This window comes from Cannabis sativa, chromosome 4, assembly GCF_029168945.1.
Source record: "Cannabis sativa cultivar Pink pepper isolate KNU-18-1 chromosome 4, ASM2916894v1, whole genome shotgun sequence".
NCBI lineage: Eukaryota > Viridiplantae > Streptophyta > Magnoliopsida > Rosales > Cannabaceae > Cannabis > Cannabis sativa.
Genome location: NC_083604.1, coordinates 80,240,168 through 80,265,935, shown reverse-complemented (window position 1 = coordinate 80,265,935; position 25,768 = coordinate 80,240,168). Strand labels below are relative to the sequence as shown.

The window sequence follows — 25,768 nt, the reverse complement described above, 5'->3', positions numbered from 1 at the left end:
GTCTCTGAAAAATGTAAATGTCAAATTGACAAATTTACAATTAAAGGACAACTAAAATAATAATGGGATTCATCAACTCAAATCAGAAAGAAAAGTAAAACAAAATTTATGGAAACCAGTAGTTATGTAATAAGGTATATTAGTTGTCTTAGTAGCATTGATTTTAGTTTATCTAGTGTGTAGTTTCTTAAGAATAATTTTTAGTTTGGTATTAGAGCATCTCCATTGATTGATGCTTGGAAGAGTGCTTAATGAAATGAAGGCTATCTGTGGCAACGATGCTATAAAAAATAAAAAATAAAATCAACATTTATACCATTGCTATTGTTGATTTTTCACCATAATTATTTAGTCACACTATTTTATACATTCTTCTATAAATCATCTATTCTTATATAATATTTTTTTTTCTACCAAATAGATTACCAAAATTCCCAAATTCCCTACATACAAACTCCCAAAATCTAAATTTTCACTATTCTCTATTCAACCAAAATTTTCTTAATTCTCTCTAACAATTCCAAAAATCAAAATTTTCAATATTCTCTACTCTACCAAAATATTTCTAATTCTCAAAAGTATCCCATGTACTCATTCCCTTACTACTCTTTTGAGACACCTCAATACGGGTCATTCTTCACACTAGGAAATTCACCACCACGTGACTTTGAAATGACTTCAAAAATTTATAGGCCAAGTATGAAAAAATTTTAATATAGATTTTGTTAAATTAGATCTCACTGTAATATTTATTATTACTGTGTTACAAGATGAAGTGAAAAAAAAAATACAGATAAAGTACAAACAGAATACAACAGAATTTAGATCCTATGTAGCTTTGCCTCTAGTGGATAAAGAACTACCTGTTAGTTACAACCGAAGTTGTAACTAACTCCTAGTTCTGTGATCAACTCTAAACTAAAACTATAAAAGAGCACTAGAGTAATACAAGAGGGACAGAGTTCAGATATACCAGAAACGAGAGCCCTAGGTTACCAGATCTGAGAAGTTGTTCAGCTCCAAACGATGTTTCCAGTTCATGCAAAAGAAACACAAGAAAGTTAGTGAGAGAAATCAAAAGCAAGAGAGAAATAAACACAGAAAAAACAAAAGAGAGAAACCATTAGAAATACCAGTCGATCTGTGACTTGGATTTCTTACCTGTTGTAATATTCATTCATCATAGTGCAAGATCTGAGGTCGATCTTCAAGGCGGGCTCATCAGAGGATGTACCCCTAATTTCTAGGGCGAACCTCTATATTTCTGGTGTTTGTATTTTCTCCCTAACCCTAATATTTGTTGCTTTATCTTTGTGTATATGTTGTGTGGTGTTTCTGGGTGAGTTTCTGGGTTAGATCGATCAAGAGATCGAGAAGGATCTCTGGTTCTAGGGTTTGAGAACCAGAGAGAAGGCAGAGAGAAAGAGAGAGAGTTCTGAGACTCTCGAAGGTTCGAAGAGAGGAAATGAGCTAGGGTTTGCTCTGATTCCTCTTGTTTTATTCAAAGAAGAACGACAGATCGTTTTGGTTCAAACGATCTGTCGTGTAGGTGAGAACGACAAGTGCCATTGTCGTGCAAGTGAAAACGACCGAGTTTTCTTTGTCGTGTGAATTGATTGTTTTAATTGGTTTTACAAGGACAATTTTGTCCTTGTCGTTTTAACTGTGAACTTGAGTTGGTGTAGGTTAAACTTGGAATTTCACCAAGTATATTCCTACAGTGGTATGAGAGCTTTGGTTCAAGCTTAAATCAACTCAAGAAAGGATCAAGAAAGTGACAAAGACTGGGAGAAGAAGAAGAAACACAACAAGAAGTTGTGGACAGTGGAAAACTTGTGGAAATTTCACAAACGAAGAATAAACCAATCTTTCTAAACTCAACTCAATTTAATTTTGATTTTTCTAACATGAGTAATATCAAGGTTGACATTGATCGTTTTGATGGATCTGGTGATTACAGGATCTGGAGGAGAAAGATCAGATCCCTGTTGGCTCAACAGAAACTACTTAGGGTTCTTGAAGACCCTATTGAATGGCCAGACAATACATCAAAAATACAGCAAGAAGAAGATGTTAAACAAACATCGGAATCATAATTTTCAATCTTTCCGATGCAATTATCGATTGGTCGATAAAGAAGAGACTCCCGCTAAGATTTGGAAGAAACTTGAAGAACAGCTTTCAATGTAAGTCGATAAGATTTACCTAAAGGAGAGGATCTTTGGGTTCAAGATGAGTCACACTAAAACCCTAGCATCGAATCTTCGATGAGTTTCTCGTAATGCACATTGAATTGGCAAATTCGTGAGAGAATGAAGCTTCAGTGATGAAAATCAGCAATAATCATTTTGAATTCATTGCCCGATTCATACAGAGAGGTAAAGACAAAGAAGTATGGAAGGACTTCAATCACACTTGATGAAGTCATTTCAGCCCTAAAATCTAAAGACTTAGAGATGAAGAGTGAAAAATCCAATTCTGGACATGGTGAAATGAACCTAAGTAGAGGAAGGCCATCTCACAAGAAGCCATACCAGAACAGAGGTAGAAGTAATAGTGCACATCATCATAGAAACTCGAACAGAGGAAAGAGTAGATCACCATCAAGAGATTCTGGTGATTCTACAAGTTGTTTTTATTGTGGAAAGACTGGACACTACAAGAAAGACTGCTACTTCTACAATAATAAATACAAGAACAAGAAAGGTGGAAGGTTTTCAGAAAGATCAGATCAAAACAGACAGCAAAATGACAAGCAGCAAGAAGCAAACTATTCAGATGGCTATGATAGTGGTGAAGTCTATGTTGCATCTACATCTTTCAAAGATGACTGGATTTTGGATTCTGGGTGCACCTTTCACATGACAAATTCTAGGGAAATCCTAACTGACTACAGGGATTCTAATGGTGGCAAAATAATTCTGGGAAATAACAACACATGCAATATAGAAGGTTCAGGTAATGTAAGTTTTAAAATGTTTGATGGAATTGTCAGAACTTTAACAGGTGTAAGGTATGTCCCTAATCTTGCTAGAAATCTAATTTCTATGTTGTTCTAGATGACATGGGTATTGTTAGCAAAATTGAAGCAGTTCAATGAAGCTAAGTAAGGGTGCTATGACAATCATTAAAGGACACAAACATGAAGTGGTCGTACTACCTAGATGGAGAACTTAGCTTACTCACCGCAATAATGCGCTCACTAGCAATCCGTAAGACCTAAAGGTCGTTTCTATGGCATAAGGTTTGGGCATATTAGTGAGAAAGGACTACAGATCATGAGTGATCAAAAGTTACTGGGTAAGGACAGAGTAAGTAAAGTTGACTTCTGTGAATCTTGTGTTTTAGGTAAACATCATAGACTAAAATTTAAAACAGGTATTCATAAAACTAAGCATATATTGGAGTATGTTCACTCTGATCTTTGGGGACCAGAGAAAACTCCAACACATGGTGGAAATGTGTATTTTATGTCTATTGTTGATGACCATTCTAGAAAAGTTTGGGTATTTTTACTTAAACATAAAAATGAGCTTTATCTAAATTCATACAATGGAAAACCCTAATGGAAAATTTAACTAATCAAAGGGTTAAAACCCTAAGGACTGACAATGGCTTAGAGTTTTGCAGTGATGAATTTAACAGATATCAGGCTCGTTGGAATTCAAAGGCACAGAATCGTGAGAATTACTCCTCAACATGTAACGGGGTAGCCGAGAGGATGAATAGGACCTCGATGAACAAGGTCGATGCCTATTATCGTAACTGGGCTTACTAAAGGATTTTGGGGAGAAGTTCGTGTTAACAAGCAGCCCTACTCCGTGAATCGAAGTCCATCCAAGGCCATTGAATTCAAGACACCGCAGGAGATCCGGTCGTGCAAGCCTCCCCGATCTCTCAAACTTAAGAGTATTTGGATGTGCAGCCTATGCACATCAGAGTGTTGGTAAGTTAGAGCCTAGAGCTCTAAAATGTGTGTTCCTAGGCTATCCTGAAGGCACTAAAGGCTACAGATTATGGGTAAGAGAAAAACAAGGTTTTAAAACTATAAACAGTAGGGATATTGTTTTTAAGGAAGACTTATTTCCTTGTATTACTAATAATAATGCTATATCAAGCCCTACTTTAGACACTAACCCTGCAGGCACATCTGTGGACATGCAAACAAGGAACACTCAACCTAATACTATTCAAAGTTGAACTGCAATTGTGGAAAATACTCGTGGAGATGAAAACTTAGAAGGAAATGACCAAGTTCAGGATGACAACATTCAGGTGGAACCTACTGTTGTAGACAAGAAAATGAGGCAATACAAGATTACCAACCGACCAGATTAACTAGAAGTGGTTCCTGAACCTACACAGAGATTCAACATAATTGGGAAGAAGTGCTAGCCTATGCATTCTTTCAGGCTACATGTGGGTGGAAATGATGTAACCTAAGACCTACATGAGGAAGCTATGACCGATAAAGATGCCAAGAAATGGTCCAAGGCAATGGACACAGAGATGGAATCTCTCCGAGAAAGAAACAACTCGGATACTAGTGAAGAAACCTAAGGGAAAGAGCATAGTTTCATGCAATTGGCTTTTCAAACACAAGGAAGGACTCACCGAGATGCATCCTAAGTTTAAGGCAAGACTAAAGGGCTAAAGGATTTACCCGTAAAGAGGGAATTGATTTTAATGAGATATTCTCACCGTTGCTAAGTATAAAACCATCGAATTATACTTACCATAAATTTACTCAATTTGACCTAGAAGTTGATCAAATGGATGTAACTACCGCATTTTTACATGGGGAACTCGAGGAAGAAATCTACATGCAACAACCTAAAGGATATGAGGAAAAAGGCAAGGAAGACTTGGCCCAAACCGATTAAGTCCCCGTATGGACTTAAACAACTACCAAGGCAATGGAACAAAAGGTTTCGATGAGTTTATGATCAAGAAGTGGGTTCTCTAAGCTACTATGATCCCTATCTATACTACAAAGGCACTAAAATTAATGAAGTCATCTACTTACCGCCGTATGTAGATGACATGCTCATCAGAGCAAGGAAAGGACCAAACTGACCTAATGAAAGGTTGGCTAAGGAAGAATTCGAGATGAAGGACTTAGGCAAAGTCGCTAAGATCCTAGGCATTAACATCTCTAGAAATGGAGCATGGGACACTAAGACTACATCGAAAAACTACATAAAGAAAGTCATGTAGAATTTCTCTATGACTAATGCAAAGCAAACTAAGCAACCTATGACTAATCAAGACTATCTAAGCAAAGATCAATGTCCTAAAACTACAAACTCGAGAAAGAATCTATGAGTGAAGTGCCTTATTCAAGTGCAGTGGGATCGTTGATGTACCTAATGGTCGATTAATTCGATTTAGCCTATGCCATTAGTGTACTAAGTAAGTACATGGCTAATCCAGTAAACAACACCGGGAGGCTATGAAATGGTTACTAAGATACTTATCGGGATCTACGAAGTGGACTAAACTACAAGAGAAGGGACAATAGTGTAATGATCACCGGGTACGGTGATGCAGATTGCAGGTGACAGAGATAGTAGAAAGTCTACCTCTGCCTATTTCTTTACACTATGGGGGAATTGTATCAGCTGGAAAGTACAATCGTACTCGTTCGTAGCATTATCTACAATGTATCCGAGTATGTAGTCGTTACAAGTAGGCTATTAAAGAGGCTATATGGCTTAAAGGACTACTAAGAACTTAATCTACTGTAGAAGGAGAACCTATAATCTACTCGTACAAATGCAGTTGTATCCACTTGTGTAAGAACTCGTCTTTCACGACAAACGTAACCAAACATGTGGAAATCAAGTATCACTTTATACGAGATAAAGTGACACAGCATTGTACAGATAGAGAAAGTTCCCACCGCAGAATCCTTCGATATCTAAGAAGTGCTACTCCTTAACTTTTCAAGTTCACCGCTTGACTTGTTAGGGGTTGGTAATGGTGGATGACCATTACCACTATGAGCTAAGACCCTTGAAGACGAAGCACAATAATGATAAACATTACAGAAGAGATCTAAGGTGGAAATTGTTAAATTAGATCTCACTGTAATATTTATTATTACTGTGTTACAAGATGAAGTGAAAAAAAAAAATACAGATAAAGTACAAACAGAATACAACAGAATTTAGATCCTATGTGGCTTTGCCTCTAGTGGATCAAGAACTAGCTGTTAGTTACAACCGAAGTTGTAACTAACTCCTAGTTCTGTGATTAGCTCTAAACTAAAACTATAAAAGAGCACTAGAGTAATACAAGAGGGACAGAGTTCAGATATACCAGAAACGAGAGCCCTAGGTTACCAGATCTGAGAAGTTGTTCAGCTCCAAACGATGTTTCCAGTTCATGCAAAAGAAACACAAGAAAGTTAGTGAGAGAAATCAAAAGCAAGAGAGAAATAAACACAGAAAAAACAAAAGAGAGAAACCATTAGATATACCAGTCGATCTGTGACTTGGATTTCTTACCTGTTGTAATATTCATTCATCATAGTGCAAGATCTGAGGTCGATCTTCAAGGCGAGCTCATCAGAGGATGTACCCCTAATTTCTAGGGCGAACCTCTATATTTCTGGTGTTTGTATTTTCTCCCTAACCCTAATATTTGTTGCTTTATCTTTGTGTATATGTTGTGTGGTGTTTCTGGGTGAGTTTCTGGGTTAGATCGATCAAGAGATCGAGAAGGATCTCTGGTTCTAGGGTTTGAGAACCAGAGAGAAGGCAGAGAGAAAGAGAGAGAGTTCTGAGACTCTCGAAGGTTCGAAGAGAGGAAATGAGCTAGGGTTTGCTCTGATTCCTCTTGTTTTATTCAAAGAAGAATGACAGATCGTTTTGGTTCAAACGATCTGTCGTGTAGGTGAGAACGACAAGTGCCATTGTCGTGCAAGTGAAAACGACCGAGTTTTCTTTGTCGTGTGAATTGATTGTTTTAATTGGTTTTACAAGGACAATTTTGTCCTTGTCGTTTTAACTGTGAACTTGAGTTGGTGTAGGTTAAACTTGGAATTTCACCAAGTATATTCCTACAAGGCATACAATGCTTTTGGCCACTGAATACTCAACTCAGTAATGGGGGAAAAACCAGTTGAACAACAATTGGTGGAGATTAGAAGTGAAGACTGAAAGTTGGAACAGTCAAAGATTGCTTGGTTAAACTTAAGGATTTAATTATATCAGCATACAAAATTTTCTTACATTTGTAAATCGAGCTTCAGATATCAATTTGTTTCCCCCAGAAATAAAAACAAAAAATTTAAGGTAAAAGGAAAACTGTGGCTAACAAAATAGCCGAAAAAAAGGTAAGAAAAAAATGATTTATTCCTCATCATCACTGACATCCATAGAAGACCCTTTCTTATAATCCACCGTGAAGTCATAATCGTCATCCATAGCATCTCCTTGGGTTGATTTGGCGGCCTTTTTCTTTCTCTTCTTTTCTGCTTTCTTCAACTTGGGATTAAAAATACCATCGGCGTTGTATAACATCTCGTTTTGCTTGCTTTTAGCTGTCTTTACCTTGGTCTCCTTCTCCTTGCCCGTTTCATTGTCTTCTTCAGTTTGCATCACCTGGTTATCTTGATCATCATCAGCCAAGGCAGAACTTCCTTCACCTTGAGTCGACTTTCGTTGTTGTCCATCATCCTGAAACATTAATCGAGCAAGATATGTAATCAAGTTAAAGCCTACTACTCGCATTAAGTACAATCTATTAAAAAGTTACTAGGGGGGAGAGCACAAACCTCAACCATGTCTTCATCAAATTTAAGTGGATTGCTTGGGGGCACTTCAACAGGCTCCATAAAGTCATCAACAGACTTGAGGCTTCCAATGAATGAAGATTCTCCATTGTAAACTTCTTCAACACTAAACACTTTACCAAGTTCTGTTACAATTTTAGCTTCAGTAGGTTCGTCTTGGCTCCTAACCGGGGGCATAGTGTAATATGGAATCTTGCCTGAGAAAAAAAGAGAAAAGGATTCATACACCTAGCTCAGCTGCGTGTTTATAATTATTAGCATATTAATTATATCAAAAGAATGCAGAAAGATGCATACCCTCATTCCAGTCATGCAGAACAATTCTTGCGGCAGATTCAATATCTACAATACCACCCTTTTTTAGTTTACCCCTGACAGTGGCCACCTTCTGTAGAAAGTCATCTACTGTCTCGAAGCTTGGAATTTTGTATAGAGTTACCAGCAGTTTGGCTGGACAAAGCTTGAGAATTTCCTTCACTGTTTTCATCCACAAACAAGGAAAGTGAGTATGTTGGTTAAAGTTTGGCTACAGAAGTTAAAAATAATGATAAGCCGAACAAATTGAAAAACTCTTTTCTGGAATTGAAAAAAAAAAAAAAAGAAATCAGAAACTTGAAGTGGAAAAAAGAGAAGTTCAGTACCTGGACTAACCGGGTCTTCTAACTTCTCAATTCTTTTGCAGTTTCGAAGTGTTATAGAAGGATCGTTTTCTTTAGATTTAAGCATTACAACACCAGGACAATCCAACAATTTAACATTCTTGTCTAGCTGAACCTCTTGCATTGATCTTGTCAATCCAGGAGTGGCACCAACATTGACAACATGACATCTCTTCAAACTATTAATCAAACTACTCTTACCAACATTTGGCAAGCCAATTACACCCACTGTAATAGATTTTTTGATCTGCCAAGGATATATTGCCAAGCAGATTAATACTGGAAAGTAAAAGGATTCGATTTAATTGTAATTTGTAAATGTATGCAAAGCATGATAACTTACATCGTGACTTCTCGAATAATTTTTTAACAATTTCAGGAGAGTATCAGCCCCAAGACAATCACTTGTCTGAAGAAGACTACTAGTAGTTTTAGCTGCCTTGGAAGATTTCCACCCCAAATTTGATCTCTGCTCTTGAGTACTGCACTTGAAAGCAACCGCAGGCAACTCTTCTCTGAGATAAGTGAGCCATTTTTCAACAGCTTCCCGAGGAACAAGATCTGAAAATGAAACACAATTTCAATCAATAAAAGTCTACAAACTCTACACCTATAAATTTACATTAAGCAATTGGCAGAGCCAGGAACCAACTTATTACAAAAATAGATTACAGAAACACAATCAACTTAACTCAAACAAATAGCAGCATCTAAAAACATCTTAAAACATGTCTTTCTTTTCTGTGTTTGTAATGTTGTATAGTCATATATATGTACAATGTAAATTTTTGTATTTAGGAAAGAAAAATGAATCCAATAATTACCAATTTTATTCAGCAGCAATACAAGATGCTTAGTAGGACCCGATTTCATCACCATCTTTTCCATATCAACACAACGAGTACCCAATGGATCTCTAGCATCAAGAACCTCCAAAATGACATCTGAAGCTTCTACAACTTTCACCAACTCCTTGTAAAAAGCCCTATCTGAACTATCTGTTAAACAAAAAAGGCATCAACTTTAAATGAGAAGAAGAAGAAGAAGAAGAAGAAGAAAAGGCAATTCATAATCAAAACCAAACTCTTCTAATACATAAGCTCGAGTATTAAACACACCCCGGTTTTTCCCAAATACTGCTTCATCGTCACCAGTCTTTTCCTCATCAATGGAAGACAACTTGTTATCATCGTCATCTTCATCTTCCAACAATCCCAACTTTCTCTTCCGAGCCTAAAAACAATCATAACCAGCTAATTAGAAAAAACCCAGAAAGAAAACAATTCAATTAAGTTCAGTTCAGTTCAAATAAAAAGCAATACCCTTTCTTTACGGGCGATTTTCTTTTGCTCCATTTCCTCAATAGCCCGAGCTCGGCGAGCTTCGAGAGCCTTAAGCTCCTGTTCCTTAAAAGGCCAGTCATTGGGAATACCTGGGTCCTTCTCGACCTTGCTCTTTCGATTCACACCAAGCTTCTTCGCTTCCTTTGCCTTCTTCTTATGGTGCTCCTTAACCTTCCTTATGACCTTGTGCTTCTGCTTCAGAGAAATTCTCTTACTCTTACTCTCTACCAACCATGGAAACTTTAATCAATACAAAAATATTGAATAATAAACAAAAATTGAGGAATCATAATTAAACACTGGAACTGAAATGTAAGAGAGATTGATATAGTTTTTGCTTACTTTTACTCCTTTTCACCATTTTTGGACCTTGGTTTGATGAATTTGATACAAATGAGAGAAGACTACCGTTTGCAGCAGCCTCTCTATAGTTTTAGGGTTTTGGCAATTGTAGAAGAAACGACTAACTTTTGCCTTTCTCCTGTTTAGGGTTTTTCAATTGGATTTGGGCTCGTACGGAGTTTACTTTGTTAAGGCCCAATTTAAAAATTAACACAATATTCATAGTTTTGTTTTTCAGAATTACCATATTTTTACTTATGTTTACAGAATTATGTAATAAAAAAAGGAAAATTTACATGGTATACTAATTTTTGTCATTTTTTTACAAAAATACTGTCAGGCAGAATTTTTTACTTTTTTACTGTGTTTTTTTATAAGTTTCATACTGCAGTATACTGTGTTAAGTTTTCACTGGTGTTCTACTGGTGTTTTACTAGTGTTCTACTGTTGTTTTGAGTTGTTCTACTTTGTGTTTTACTGGTGTTTTATAAAAACACAGTATTTTTGAAAAAATTTCCGTGTGACAGTATTTTTATAAAAATTAACCCAAATTCCAGTATTTTTATAAATTAAAAAAATCAGTAATCAATTTAAAATATTCTAATCTTCTGACTATTAAGGTTGTCTTTTCTTTTTCTTTTGAAAAGGAAAATTCATTCATTGATCAAAGGGCAAAAGCCCTACAAGTCCAACAAAAAAATCCCACTGTGACAACTGTTGGCTAACCACACTGACTTGAAAGGAGTAAAAAGCTCATGGCACATGCAGGAGCATTTAGAGGGATAAATTGCCCCAAAAAAGCATAAGGCCAACATCACAAAGGATAAAAAGTAAAGATCTAACAAAGCTAAAATAAATAAACCAAGCAAAAATAAAAATAAAAATAAAAAACAGCTTCATTGGTCACCTCCTGAACACAAAGGAAGAAACACAAAAGCCCAAAACAAGTCAAACAAAAGCAGAGGAGCACCGCCATCTTTCAACAAGAAAAGTCCAATCTTAATCTCCAGTTGTGGTTCTGAATGGTGAAAAAAGTGTTGGGACAATGAATTATAAAATTAGAAATTATGTGTGTAATTTTTAAATGATGTTTGACGACTGAGTTACCTAAGGAGTATTATTAAATCATGGCTCACCCATAAATATTTAGAAGGATAAATTCTCCCAAAAAGGCATAAGGCCAACACCACAAATGACAAAAAGTGCTGAAAAATCTAACAAAGCTAAAATAAACAAACTAAGCAAAAACATAAAGAAAAACAACTTCAATGGTCACCCCAAACGCAAAGGAGGTAACACAAAAGTCCAAAACAAGCTGAACAAAAGTAAAGGAGCACCGCCATCTTTCGACAAGAAAAGTTCACTCTTAGGTAGCGTTTGGCTGGAGGTAATGAAATGGAATGGAATGGAAAGAAAATAATTTTTATTTCATTCCTTTGTTTGGTTGCATTTTAAAGTATTGGAATAGCATTCCAATAGAATGCTCTTTCCACCATTTTGGTTGAATGGCTATTCCATTTTAAAAAGAAAGAAATGAAAAAATTTAATGATTTTTTTATCAATTTTTTTTATGCATTTTAAATTTTATTCCATTCCTATTCCTATTCTCATTCCTATATTTTCATTCCTTCCAACCAAACGCCTCAGTCTTCTTTTGTGGTTTTGAATGGTGAAGGTATTGGGATAATAGATTATAAAAGTAAAAATTATTATTAATTTTTAAATAATGTTTGACAACATAACTGAATTACCTAAGGGGTAATTATTAATCTAATTTTTTTTTATATATATTTATTTATTGTTGAAAATTAGTATAATCAACTGGTCTTAATTATTATTGATATTATTTATTGTGGGGTCTATTTTAGTCGTAAATCAAAGTTAATGTCGTTATACATATTTTGCTAAACATAAAGAAAAACAACTTCAATGGTCACCCCAAACGCAAAGGAGGTAACACAAAAGTCCAAAACAAGCTGAACAAAAGTAAAGGAGCACCGCCATCTTTCGACAAGAAAAGTTCACTCTTAGGTAGCGTTTGGCTGGAGGTAATGAAATGGAATGGAATGGAAAGAAAATAATTTTTATTTCATTCCTTTGTTTGGTTGCATTTTAAAGTATTGGAATAGCATTCCAATAGAATGCTCTTTCCACCATTTTGGTTGAATGGCTATTCCATTTTAAAAAGAAAGAAATGAAAAAATTTAATGATTTTTTTATCAATTTTTTTTATGCATTTTAAATTTTATTCCATTCCTATTCCTATTCTCATTCCTTCCAACCAAACGCCTCAGTCTTCTTTTGTGGTTTTGAATGGTGAAGGTATTGGGATAATAGATTATAAAAGTAAAAAATTATTATTAATTTTTAAATAATGTTTGACAACATAACTGAATTACCTAAGGGGTAATTATTAGTCTAATTTTTCTATATATATTTTTTTATATATATATATATTTATTTATTGTTGAAAATTAGTATAATCAACTGGTCTTAATTATTATTGATATTATTTATTGTGGGGTCTATTTTAGTCGTAAATCAAAGTTAATGTCGTTATACATATTTTGCTATTATATTTTCGTGTCGTTTACGAGTGTTTGGATCTATTGTAGTGTCGTTTCATTTACTTTTTAAAAATCAAAGTTAATGTCGTTTATGTGTATTTGGGTATATTGTAGTGTCGTTTCTTAAATTAGAAGAATATAAAAGAGATTGGGGTGAGAGAGGCTCGAACTCTCGACCTCAGGATCACTCAGTAGCTATGAGACCTACGCGCTAGCCAACTGCGCCACCACCCCTTCTTGATATATTCCCTATATTTAATAATAAGATTTATTTATAGGTTTTCTATTTTTGAAAGGAATTTTTATTATTCAATAATGAAATCAAATATTAATTTTATTATTGAAATATTAAATTGCTTTTATTCAATGACTTTTACAATTTTTTATTTTTGTGACATAAATATCTAAGTTAAATTTTTGATTATAAATAATACTTCTGTTTATTTTTTGACGGTAATAATACTTAAATTATATTTTTTAAACTTCTTTAGGTACCTGACTGTTAAGTGTCAAGTCAATGACCACGTGACAGTTCTTAATTGGTCTAGACTATTAAATTTTTATTTTTTATGTATTATAAAATTTAAATATACCAATAAGAAAATGACACGTGAAAAATAAACACTTAATAATGAGTTACCTACATAAATTTCAGAAATATAACTTATGTATTTATTTGCAACCGAGAGTTAAACTTAATTATTTACGCCGCAAATTATTCTTTTATTTTATTTAGTAGCTTGATCCATTCAAACATTTTTTTTTGAATCATGCAATTTTACATCTCTTCCGTTAAAAACACAATTAGAAATAGAATCAAAAAAATAGACTAATCGAAGTAACTTAAATAAAAGATACTTAAAATCATGTCACATAGATAAGATTAATCACAATAGGAAAACTATATACCTTAACCAAGCCATGCCTAAGCCCAAAGAAGAGCGGCGAGCCTGACCGAGGAAAAAAACTAGGTGACTTAGAATTTAAGAAGAAAAACTCTAACATACAATATAAAACATTTAGAAAACCCTACATACTACACAGTTTTATGCATTCAAAGGGGTTTGGTATTGTTCAAAAAACAAACAAACAAAAACAAAACACAAAAATAAAAAAAAAAAATAAATAAAAAAAGTGGGGTTGACCTCAAAACGCAGCCGTTTTAGTTATAAATGCAGTAGAAGAGTGGTAGTGTAGTGATAATAGTGTACTTGTTCTTCTTCTTGTACGGTTGGAGTTTTTGGGAGGAAATCAGGTACGCATAACCCCAATCCTCATCGACATTCACTCTCATCTTCCTTCATTCCAATCCAACCTTCTCAAAATTTGTTACACTTCTTTTACTTCGCATTTCTCAAACCCTAATTGAAGTCTCTTCTCAATTCAATTCGGTACATTACAATCTAATTTACTCTGTTCGAATCATTGTAGCGTTATTGTGTAATTTGATTTTTTTTATTTTGGGTCGTGAATGTATTTGTGTTATGGAACTTCTGAGGTAGAGTGGTATTTTTCTGTAATTTTTAGCTGGTATTTTGTGTTCCAATGATGTTGGAATAGGAAATGAGAGTAGTTTGCTTTTGTTTCTGTTTCTTTAATTAAAATTTTGAATTTTTCAAACCAATGTTAGTTGATTGGGCTTTGAATTTCAAATTTCGATGCTCATTTAGTGATTGTAGGTGGTGGTTGATTATACTCATTCCATTGAGTATGCTTGCTTTTTCATTGTGTTGATTGAAGAGCAAAGGAGTTCCTTTCCTTCACTCATGGCAGAATATGTGCCATCTATGTCATGTGTTAAGCTGCATACGCGGATAAGTTGTACCATCAAACAAAAGGGATTCTCACCCAGGCAATCACAAATCAGAATAGTACAAAGGTTTACTTGCTTGCTATTTTGAGCTAGTTGAGTAGAATTCTGTTATTAGTTTCTTACATTAACATTCATATGTCTTGGATTTATGCTCTTTAAGTTCAACACTGTGATTAGCTGTAGTTATGACTGCAGGAAGTATTCACATGGAAGCTGCAACTCCATGCGGTCACCAGGGTTGAAAATGTGTAAGCTTACTGTTCTTGGCATCTCAAAGCTGAGAGCAAGTCTTTGGTCCAGGAGGACAACTTTGAGCTGTACCTGTTTAGGACCAGGTGCAATAGTTTCTACTTGGGTACCAGTTGTTGATCAAATACTTTTGATGTCAAGTATATTTCTTACATACATGGCTGGTGTAATTCCTATTAGGCAGCCTTATAGAAAAGATGTCTCCGGTGACAGCAATGTTTCTGAAAGTTCGACCACTTCTGGTAGGTAAGGGTATGCATATCGAAAAATTGAAGTTTCATGTTCTGTTGTTGGAATAAAATATAAGTTACTCAGCTACTAACAGATCATGTGATGCCTCTGTCTTCTGATTTACCGGTTTCTATTTCATTTAGTTACTTATGGAATTTTGATTAATTGCAGCTCGAAAACAAACAATGACCTAGCTAATCCAAAGTATGTTTTAGATATCGTTAAAAGGAAACTTCTGGATTCTTTGGATGCCTTTGAACGTGGAGATGTTTCGGGAAGTAGGATTCTTGAATACAGTGAGCTACGTCCAAAACGACCTTTAAATTTGAGTGCCCTTGCGGATGGTCCAAGATTAAGATTGCTCTGGGCTACTTTTCAGCAAATTGAGGAAGTGGTAAGTTCTGTGTTCTTGTTTAGCTGTAATTACTTTGTTGGACTTTTTCTTTACCTGCCCGAGTTTATGCATTTCACTTCATTAAATGGTCAGAATTATTCTAATAGTAGACCTGCTAATTTGAACTGTTATCATTTAATTAATGGCCATAACTTTCAAAACTACCATTGACAACAATTCTCTGTTTTATTTGTGAAATGTTATGCTAGTTGATGATTATATGACTTATTAATATAATCTTTTAGAAAAATAAGTTTTTAGAAATCTTCTATCCAGGGTTGAAATATACATTTTATACATAGAATGATGTAGCTGATGAGCAATCTGGTTATATTAGATTAACTAGTTGCTCCCCAAAATTTTAATTTGATGATTCTCACTATCTAGTATAATACTTCCTGTCATCTGTTTTATTGACAGATCCAATCTTACTCTTCCGTATTTCAGTTCCTTCAACTAATTTCCTCTAATATTTTATTTTATTTTGGTCATGCAGGTGAATGATATATCAAACTCAGAATCTCTCGACTTGTATGATAGGTTGATTGTTTTTTCTAGAGTGATTGGAAAATCCTGTCAACCGGTGTGCATGACTTGGCTGGAAAGGGAGCACACCCTTGCAAACATCAATCTTGACAAGGTTAGTTTCATAATCTCATGTACCTTTCGGTAGCATTTCCACAGCTGGTGTTTTTCTGATTAGATTACCATTGTATCTTCCTTGTGTTAAGGCACTTGTTTCTTTGTTGGGTGCAAAGTTAAATGGAGACAACACTGTACTGCTGAACATTAAGAATTCAGGCAAGGAAGATCTTTATGCAGATTTATTGTGCTTTCTTTGTTTTGGTTCTATCAGGTAATCATTCACGTGTGTCTTGTGTATTTGATCTTAGTATATCGTCATTAATCTGTTGTGTTTGTTTGTATTTTTTGATAAGTTGCTGCCATTTTATAACTACAAATGATACTATGCTTATGTAACTGTCATTGTGTATATGATCAGAAATTACACCATTGTCTGAAATTCCAAACGAAATAAACTATAGTGTCCCTATTGATTTTGCAGAATACTTCACTTTAAAAGTTATGTGGATACATGCAGCACAATAAATATTGTTAAAAAATAACCTCAAATAAAGTACTTAAGTTAACAGATGAGCAGTAGTCTCTGTTTGATGTTGATTGCCATAATCATTTACTGCTGTATATGCACTCTACACATTATGTTCCTTAAGAAGAATTTTCTCATTGTAAAGGTATTTTCGCTTGGCTTTAGACCAATGCTGTACTCTTTTTTTCAATGCATCCTGTATTGAACCTGTCTTTAACTTTTAAGGGTGTGCTTACCTTCATATGTTATTTTGTCAGGGAGGATTGCTATTATGACAAGAGTCTGTTTTTCTCAAATGGAATTTCCATATTGGAAGATTTGTTGATAAACATAGCTGATGGGATGGCAAGCATATATTTAGAGCTTATTTCTGTTGATAGTAATGTCTCAAATGAAATGAATAATTTGTGCATGGCATTATGTACTTTGTCAACACGAGCTCTTCAAAGATTACGCAATGAGGTACACCCTTGTGAAGCACTGGAGCTTTAAAATCTTCTTTGCATGGTGTTGTTTCCTTGCATGATGCAATTGTTTTGCTATTTGCTTATACGTTCTATTTCTTTCCTTAATATGAATAATCAGGTATCACTTTATTTTTTAGCCATCATATATTTCTTATATATATTTTAAAGAAGAAAAAAAAAAGTAACCATAATGTTTACAATTACTATCACCTGCTTTGAAGACTTAGACGGAATGGATTTGGTTTACGGGTCTAGAAGGAGAGCTTTTATTTGTGGATCTTAAGTACACTAAGTTCTGGTATATCTCTATTTGGTGCTCTAATATGAATTCTAAATTTAATAAAGAAATGACCTCATCATTAGGTAGCTTTAAACCAGTGGCTGTATCAAAATTTGGAAGCAGTTGTTTCAATGTATGAAGATCGCTTTGACCTATGCACACTTCAAAGAAGACTAATTGAGGAACCAACCAATAGTCCTACAGAAAATTCTTGGTGGAAAGGGCTTATTCAGAAAAAATCTAAAATTGCATCATCATCATTATCTTATGTGTCCCTAAACCACTTTTCCATGTCAGTTAAGCGGACCAAGGAATTGAGGGCCCTGGCAGGGTGGTAAGCTCTTTTTACCATTTCCCCCTTTTTCCTTTTTTGCTTTATATTGTTTAAAGTGATAATATCTGTTTCAGCAATTTCAAACAAGCTCCAAAAAGGATTATTGGTTGTCTGTGTGTTGCAGGAGGTATTACTTCAGCCTATTCCTTGAGCTGTCCGACATTGGAATGCCATTTGTTAGAGCTGTTATCAACAAAGTAACCGACGCCATCTCATTCTTTTTAGTTTGCTTGATTGGTCGGTCATTGGGACTCATCTATACCGGAATCAGACAGTCCCTGAAATGGAAGTGAGATATAAAAATAAGAAAGGTACACCACCACCCTATGTTCATTGCAATTTTTTCTTAAAGGAAGCAGTCATCACAAAAATCTGTTTCAATTCAATTTATCCGATTGAAATTCCATTTTTGTTCTAGCCACTTGAGACTGTCTTATCCTTGTCTAACTGATCTGACACCAGAATTAATTTGAATTAGACATCATACCAACTGTCATTTGATCCTGTTTCAAATTAGTAAAGTTACTTGGCATATATAAGAATAAATTAATTAGTTCTCATTCTTTTTCCAGACTGGCAATTCCCAAGTTCTGTATATATTTATATATCTGCATATATGCTAGTTTTCCTTTTCTTTCCTTCCCAAATTGGGATAAAGATCATCATCCTTTACTTTACTAGCTTACTTTTGTGAAAGATCATTATAAGCTTTTGCTCTAGTGAATAAGCATCTTAGTTTTATTACTGTAATAATAAAGCTTTTTTGCAAACTTAGTTTTGCTTTCACAAGTATATTGATTGGCTATATCAATCCTGTTGGACTCTAGTTTTTTCAAAAAAGAGTAATGATATAAGGTTGATTTTCCAATCAAATACCATATGAATGAAACTTTACATTGATCTGTCTCACCTTATTTATCTTAACAATGTTACATTATTTTGGTAAAGAAATTGGTGGGAAGAAATTATATGGGGGGGTTGGGAAAATGACTGGCACATACATAGAAAATGAAAATCTATATACTACTTTTCAAAAGATCACAAACAAAAGCAAAAGTACATTTCAGGAGATAATCCTTGTGCCCTACCATCTTTACATGGTAATCTCTCTTTTTTGAAGAAACTTCTTATTATTTTACTAATCAAATAATCAAGGAGGTTCAATTCATTGTGTCCACACCTTTCTATAAAGCAAGGGTTTTTTTTTTAATTTATTTATTTATTTCTCCTACTTTAAGGCACTTAATTTTGTAAACCTATGATTATTTCCAGAATTAGTGGTTTTATTAGCCTCATAAAATTAGGTTAATCCGTCCTTTAAGGGGATAAAAAAGTTAGTCATAGTCAAATAGTCAATTTTGTGTTAATCTTTACATTTGTGTTAATCACAATCTACTTTTGCTAACTCCAAATTTTTATTCTTCGCTTTATATGCATGCCAATTCCTCACCCTTTTTATTTGAATAAATTAGTGAGCTTAATTACCTTTAGTAATCCAATTAATGTAATATTAAGCAAATCATAAACAAATGGGGTATTATTGAGCACCACTCCTAAAAATGGGCTTATAGGTAAAGTTAAAGATTTTTCTTATGTTGAAGTGTAGTCATGTTATGCCCCCACATGGAATAATAATTTTGCAAATGAATGGAAAGAAAATCTCATATGCATGTGAAAAATCCTATTTTGACTAATTATTCTGCCCAATTCGACAAGATGGATGGAAAATGAAAGCATTTCAGAAAAGGGTGAAGTAAGAAAAAAGCATGATTAGAGGGTTGATGAAGCATCGCCATCCTAACTCCGACTATTGATATTAAGCATTAGTAATGTCAAATATCAATACGAGGGTATTTTTTTTTTTAATGTAAATTGGAATTTTATTAATTTGCTAAATCAGTTAAAAGACAAGACTGTAATTCAGTAGGAACATCCCTTGCATTGAAAACTCGATCTGAAAAAGAATATGGCACTTTAGCAAAGTTGTACGTAGTCATATTAGCAGATCGTTTAATAAAAAACAAAAAAACATTGTTTAAAATATATAGAAGCTTTCGACAGACCATCACCACTCCCCCAAAAGGCGAAACTACGGTGATGTTACTTCGAATAGCTTAGACAATTAAGAGACACAACATTATGCCATTCATGATCCTTGATCCAACTTAACGCCTCTTTAATAATAATTATTATATTAAAATATATTGAACCTGATACTTAAAACACTACCTCTTTTTAATTTTTCTATCCCAACACAGCCTAATGAGCCATAATTATGATACTTTGGTCTAAACAATGCAACCATGCAACTTAGTTATACAAAGATCTATTTGAGTAATAGTCTTAAGAAGCTATGATTGTACAATAATCAAAAGAGAAAAACATGAATGTTGGAGTGGAGATTAAATTATTGTATCTATATGTCAATGTGGACCACACTCTTGTTTGGCCACTTATATCTTTAATTGCATGGTGAAAGGAACCTAACATGAAATGGGTACTACTGTAGTGATTTGATGTTGAAAATCAATCTTGATGTATAATCTTAGATTAAAATAATAATAATAATAATAATAATTAACAAAAGGGTTAACGTTTTTGTTTTCTTTTTCCTTTTTTGTGGGTTATTTCGGTAGAAAAATTTGAATAAAAGGGGATTCTTTGCTGTTGAGAGGTCTTTCTTTTTCTTTTTTCATTGGATTAGTAATATCATTATATATAACTCATAAACACGTGTACGTGATATTCATTAGCCACACTCACACACACATGGTATTTGTACAATTTTTCTTGCCTTTTGATCCATTATAATCAATTTATTATTTTTTTAAAAAAGTACTATTAATTATACATGCATGTTACTTAATCAATTAATTTATTTGTGTTTGACTATACCTAGTTCTTGTCCATTTGATCTTAGATACTATTCTTTTAACATTTATAGATAAAAATGTATGTATATGCTTATACATATAGGACTCGTTTGGAATGCCGTATTAGGTCGTATTGTATTGTATTGTATTATATTAAATTGGATTATACATTATATTTTTATATAATACTATGTTAAACTTTAAGTTATACTAAAATATTATATATTTAGGTGTCCATAAAAGTTAATACCACATATAGTTTTACATAAAAATATTGTATAAAATACAATTCAATATAATACAATACAATACAATACGATCTAATACGGCGTTCCAAACGAGCCCATAATACATTAATTATGATATTTTAATTAAGCACTAAAGAATAATTTATATCTATTTTTTGTAGGCTAATTACTAGACTTCATTACTACGCAACCTTCTTACTTTTTATGTCTGCAAATATATATAAAGATTCGTAGCCTATTTCTTATTATGCCAAAGTAATAAACTGTGATTAATGAATAAACAACATTACTTTTGATAATTTAATTAATAACTTTGATGAATATAAACTATTTGGAATATTCTTTTTCCTCTTTTAGTTTATTTTTAGTTCATCTCATTTATTAATTAAAATGCAAATGAAAACTTCAAGGTAAATAATGGTATATACAGACAAATATTGTGGAAGAACAAAAAAGTTGTCATCATAGAGTTTTTTTTTTTTTTTTTTTTAAAAGGTCATATATAGTAAAATGTTAACTCTATATATATACACATATAATAAAATACAAATATACATATTAATTTTCTCACTCTGAAAAATATAGAGCATCAAATACATATAGTATACATATATGCAATGAAATTGAAAACTAGGTACGTACAGTCCAAAATAATGTTAATTTTTTTTGTTGCCCCGAAAAAATATATAATGTTATATAATTAAAGAAATATATATGTTCAATTATTCAACATAAATAAATTTTTATACAAGAGAAAAGTTACCAGCTTAATTATACCTTTTTCTTACACAATATTTGACCAATATTTAAATATTTATAGATAAAATAAAAAAAAAATAAAAAACAGAGAGAGATTTGACTATATATATTTGTCTGAGTGGCCGTAACCAATAATAAAAGTTGGAAGAAGACATTATTAATAATTTATATATGAGTGCATGTAGAAGCTGTAATAGAAAGAAACTCAATCAATTATTATGATCAAAAGTAGTGAAAGTATTATTAATTGTTTGATAACTTATCTAATCAATATTATTCAACGAAGAAAACAAAAGTATATATAGGAGTACTAGTGTTTAAAGTTAAAGCTATATATAGGATTGGAATCAAGTAATTAAAAAGCAAGAAATTATTATAAGAAAAAAAAAACAATATATATATATAGCTATAGCTCATCTTCTCAATATAGAGAATCCTTTTTTCTCTAGGCCTTTTTTTTTTTTAATTAAATATATTGTATTTCTATTAATGTGTCTTTCTGCCTTAAAAGTTGAATTGACCAGCAGTACTACTGTTCCTTCATTGACTAATCATCACAAATATCAAATAATTAATTAACTCCATATATATAATATAGATCCTTAATTAACAAAGATTCTTAATAAATAATATCATCATGAGAGGGAAGAAGAAAACAAAGTTTGTATATGTAAAAATGTTCTATATGGATATACATATAAAATACCTGCATAATAAAAAGGAGCACCAAAATATATATGGATGCCTAGCTTTTATAATAAGATTTTTTTATAAATACATTATTATATAAAAGGGTTCAATTATTTGTATATAATTATTAAGTACACAGGTGGAGCCACATTTGGCGCGGAGTATATGTACATATATATATACTTTAGTAATAATATATGAAAATATATATAGTAATAGTATAACATTAATTTATCATATATTAGTGTCCACATACTGACCAGTAGTACTACGTACTATTATAATTATGGGAAGAAAGAATATGAAAATCAAAATTAATTGTGTAATAATATTTGTTAATTAATTATAATATACATGAAAATAATATTGATTCGTTATTGACACCAAGAGAAGCTTAATTTCTTGCTTTGAACATCCTCCTCCACCAGACAATATATATATATATATATATATTGGAATTCATTGTTTATTTTCCCATAATTAATATATATATTTAATTATATGATTCAAATACATATAATATATAATATAAAAAAGCATGAAAACCATGCATGCATGCATATATACATTGTGAATTAATTATTCTTTGCATGCATATATGTGTTACCACAAAGTGATTAATTTCCTATTATTTGGGGTCAAATCCAATCCATTTGTGCTAATTAATAAAATTGCATCTTGTCTTTTTAAATTATCCTTAATATTGTTTTTGTTAGACACAATTAATATATATTTATATTTATATGTAATTAAGTTTGTAACTTTTTTTATCTCCTTCTCCTCTCTCACATCAAGGCTGTCTCTTTTTTATCTTTAATTTAAATCAAAAGACTTTGTAGCTATAGCCCAGAAATAAAGAAAGAATATTATTATAACTGCCGTTCATCCTTTTAAGAAACAGATGTAACTGAATTATATATATTTATATATATTTTATACAAAAATTATCCTCATTCATATATGACTATATATATATATATACTTACTTAACCAGTTTGTAAAAAGGTAATATATGAAAACAAAGGTTTCGTTTTTCAAAAAAGATAAAGAGGAGGACTAGGTGTATGCATGTCTTTCTCCTTTTCCCCGTTTTAATTAATTGTTGATTTTTTTTTCTTAATATATAATTTACACCATTAATATTACTTTTAAGTATTTGGACAAGTATTAATTAATAATTAATACATATAATTATACAATACCAACCAAATTAAGAAAATATGTGCAAACCTATATAAAACAACTAATTTATATGTTGGTTAAACACTCTATTTTTCAACTCAATAAATCAATTTTACTGCCCTAGATGACTTGTATTATAAACCATATATATATATGCACTCTTAAATTATATTATTATATATATATAATGAATGAACATGATGCATGGATGCATGATTGAGCTAGAGTGTGATGTAGAGCTTACCCTCAAATATTATATAGTTGACATTTTAATAGACAACATTAATTACGTGGTCTTTGATTTGCTGCCATATATATTACTATGCTTACCTAAACCAAAGAAAATATATAAATAAAAATTCAAATAATGAAGAAAACAAGATTGACTATACATATAGCTAATACTAGGTGATTGTTACGTGCCAAGCCACGTAGTGTTAGTTTTATTTAATATTTTAGTTTTTTATTTTAATTAATAATTAAAATAGTATAATTATTTGAACGATTTGTTTTATAAAAATAAAATATGTGTCAGTATATTTAGTAAGTAAAATATAGTTGTGTTATAATAATGTATGTTATTAATAGTAAAATGTACATTAATCTTCTAATTGAAAAAAAGTTCTATTATCTCATTTCATATCTAATAATAGCTACACAACTATATATTTATAGACTTTCACATTCTTTGCAAATTACTAATAAGCACCAATAATATTTTCATATTCTAATATTTTTCAACCTTCTCCTCTTGGTGGTAAAATTAAAAATAAAACTAAAAATAAGCACAAACATATAAGGTAAATACTAATTACAGCCCATTTCATCTTTTTTTTTTTTAATTATTTTTTTAAGCCCAAGCCCAAAAATCTCTAAGCCAACACAATCAATCTTTTTTTATATTATCTATATTTTATCTATATTTTTATTTTTTAAAAAATAAATAAAAAAATTATTAATATTCTCCCAGATAGGTTTGTTAGAGAGATATGTGGCTAAGATGATTTTTTTAATTTAAAAAGAAATTATTAATATTTAAAAGATTGTTTAATTTTTTGAGTTAATTATTGGGTTTATTTTTTAACGGGAGATCAAACCTAATCGTTAAATTTAACAGAATATTCTTTTATTTTTAAGTATATTCTGTTAAACCAAGAATGTTAAACCAAGAAATGCCGTTAGATAGGCACTTTTAATATATAAAGATATATATAGTGCGATCTTGTCTTTTAGGTTCATATATCACATTATTGATGCCTGATTTATCGCTTATTTTGCTATCCAACTCATATATATACATATTTATATATCATATAATTAATTCCATGCTTACTTATTAATAATTAATCTACCCATATTATTCATGAAAAGTTTCAAGGTCCACTCCATTGACTTTTGCCCCTAAATAGTACATTATGAAATATAGGGCTGGCCCTGAGAATAGACGAACTAGCCGTAAGTCTCGAGTTCCCAGATGTTCAAGATTCCAAAATTATGAAAAAAAAAATTATTAATATATAAATAAAACATTAAATAATAAAAAAATATTTTGAACAAATTTATCATTACACCAAAATAATAAAATTATTATTTTAGTAATAATTAAATTGGGATCAATTTTTTTTTAATTAAACATTTATATATTATAATGTATAATTTAAAACTCGAACTCAAACCTTCAACACTGATGCAGTCTTTTATGGCCACTTCAACTAGTTTAAAGTCGTTAAAATGGGCTCAAAATTGCCCCATATATATCTTAACACTGATTGATGATATATCGATGAAAAGGATCAGAGAGACAACTCATAAGAGAGGGCCTATGTGTGTGTGTGTGTACTGCTGTGCTGAAATTACCAAAATAGCCTTAACGTACCATCCCTCTCCTTGAACATGTTACCGAGGCAGCAGTACTGGGGACCCCATGCATCACCCATCATGGGAGACAATCTTGTCTTTTCCTAATTCTCTTCTTTCAATTAATTAATTAATTAATTAATATCTTTCAATTAATCAATTATAAAACGCCATGTCATAGACATTTAACTATTTTGGTATCTCACAAGATTAGGACCGGTCTCAAATTAAAATAGGTTATACTTAAAAAAAAAAATTAGCCTCTTATTACAAAGTTAAATGGTATTTTTAAAAAATATTTTTTTATTTGAGCCCTTAAAATGAATGGGTCCTAGACACGGGCTTAGCCCGCCTATACCTAAGGCCGGCCCTGCACAAGACGGACCCTGAAATATAATGGACTATTAGAGAAAATAAAATTCTCTAGCCCTTATTTAGAAGAAAATATAGTATTTTTTAAAATTAGTAAAAAAAAAAAATTAATTTAAAAAAGAATTTTTTTGAGTTCCTAAGTTAGGTATGCCCTAAGCACAAATCTAATCAGCTTATGCCTATAGTCGGGCCTGGTGCC

The 25,768-nt window shown here is 32.1% G+C and overlaps 2 protein-coding genes and 1 non-coding gene across 3 annotated transcripts; 1 reads left to right on the top strand and 2 right to left on the bottom strand.

The window, feature by feature from the left end:
- Positions 1–7,196: 7,196 nt before the first annotated feature.
- On the bottom strand, positions 7,197–10,293 carry LOC115713023 (guanine nucleotide-binding protein-like NSN1). The gene is made up of 9 exons (XM_030641495.2): positions 10,143–10,293; positions 9,780–10,024; positions 9,576–9,690; positions 9,282–9,455; positions 8,801–9,018; positions 8,440–8,704; positions 8,096–8,275; positions 7,781–7,995; positions 7,197–7,682 (listed from the first exon to the last, which is right to left on the bottom strand). The coding sequence occupies exons 1-9, from the start codon at positions 10,159–10,161 to the stop codon at positions 7,356–7,358; spliced, it is 1,758 nt and encodes a 585-aa protein (XP_030497355.1). The 5' UTR covers positions 10,162–10,293; the 3' UTR covers positions 7,197–7,355.
- A 2,565-nt stretch (positions 10,294–12,858) lies between these two features.
- Positions 12,859–12,943, bottom strand: TRNAM-CAU (transfer RNA methionine (anticodon CAU)). Its single transcript is given in 2 exon segments — positions 12,859–12,894; positions 12,906–12,943. It is a non-coding gene; the product is annotated as a tRNA-Met (tRNA).
- Positions 12,944–13,872: 929 nt separating this feature from the next.
- On the top strand, positions 13,873–17,588 carry LOC115715057 (uncharacterized). The gene is given in 9 exon segments (XM_030643848.2): positions 13,873–13,964; positions 14,389–14,588; positions 14,718–15,017; positions 15,174–15,396; positions 15,893–16,036; positions 16,128–16,252; positions 16,765–16,969; positions 17,338–17,462; positions 17,464–17,588. Coding segments are annotated over 8 exon segments (1,305 nt in total). The 5' UTR covers positions 13,873–13,964; positions 14,389–14,475; the 3' UTR covers positions 17,534–17,588.
- Positions 17,589–25,768: the final 8,180 nt, after the last annotated feature.

Bases quoted from the DNA above. Each gene is read 5' to 3' on its own strand.
- LOC115713023 (XM_030641495.2), bottom strand. The intron at 9,019-9,281 runs GTAATTATTGGA...TTTCATTTTCAG, and splicing joins ATTGCTGCTGAATAAAATTG to ATCTTGTTCCTCGGGAAGCT. The intron at 8,276-8,439 runs GTACTGAACTTC...GGATGAAAACAG, and splicing joins AGAAGACCCGGTTAGTCCAG to TGAAGGAAATTCTCAAGCTT.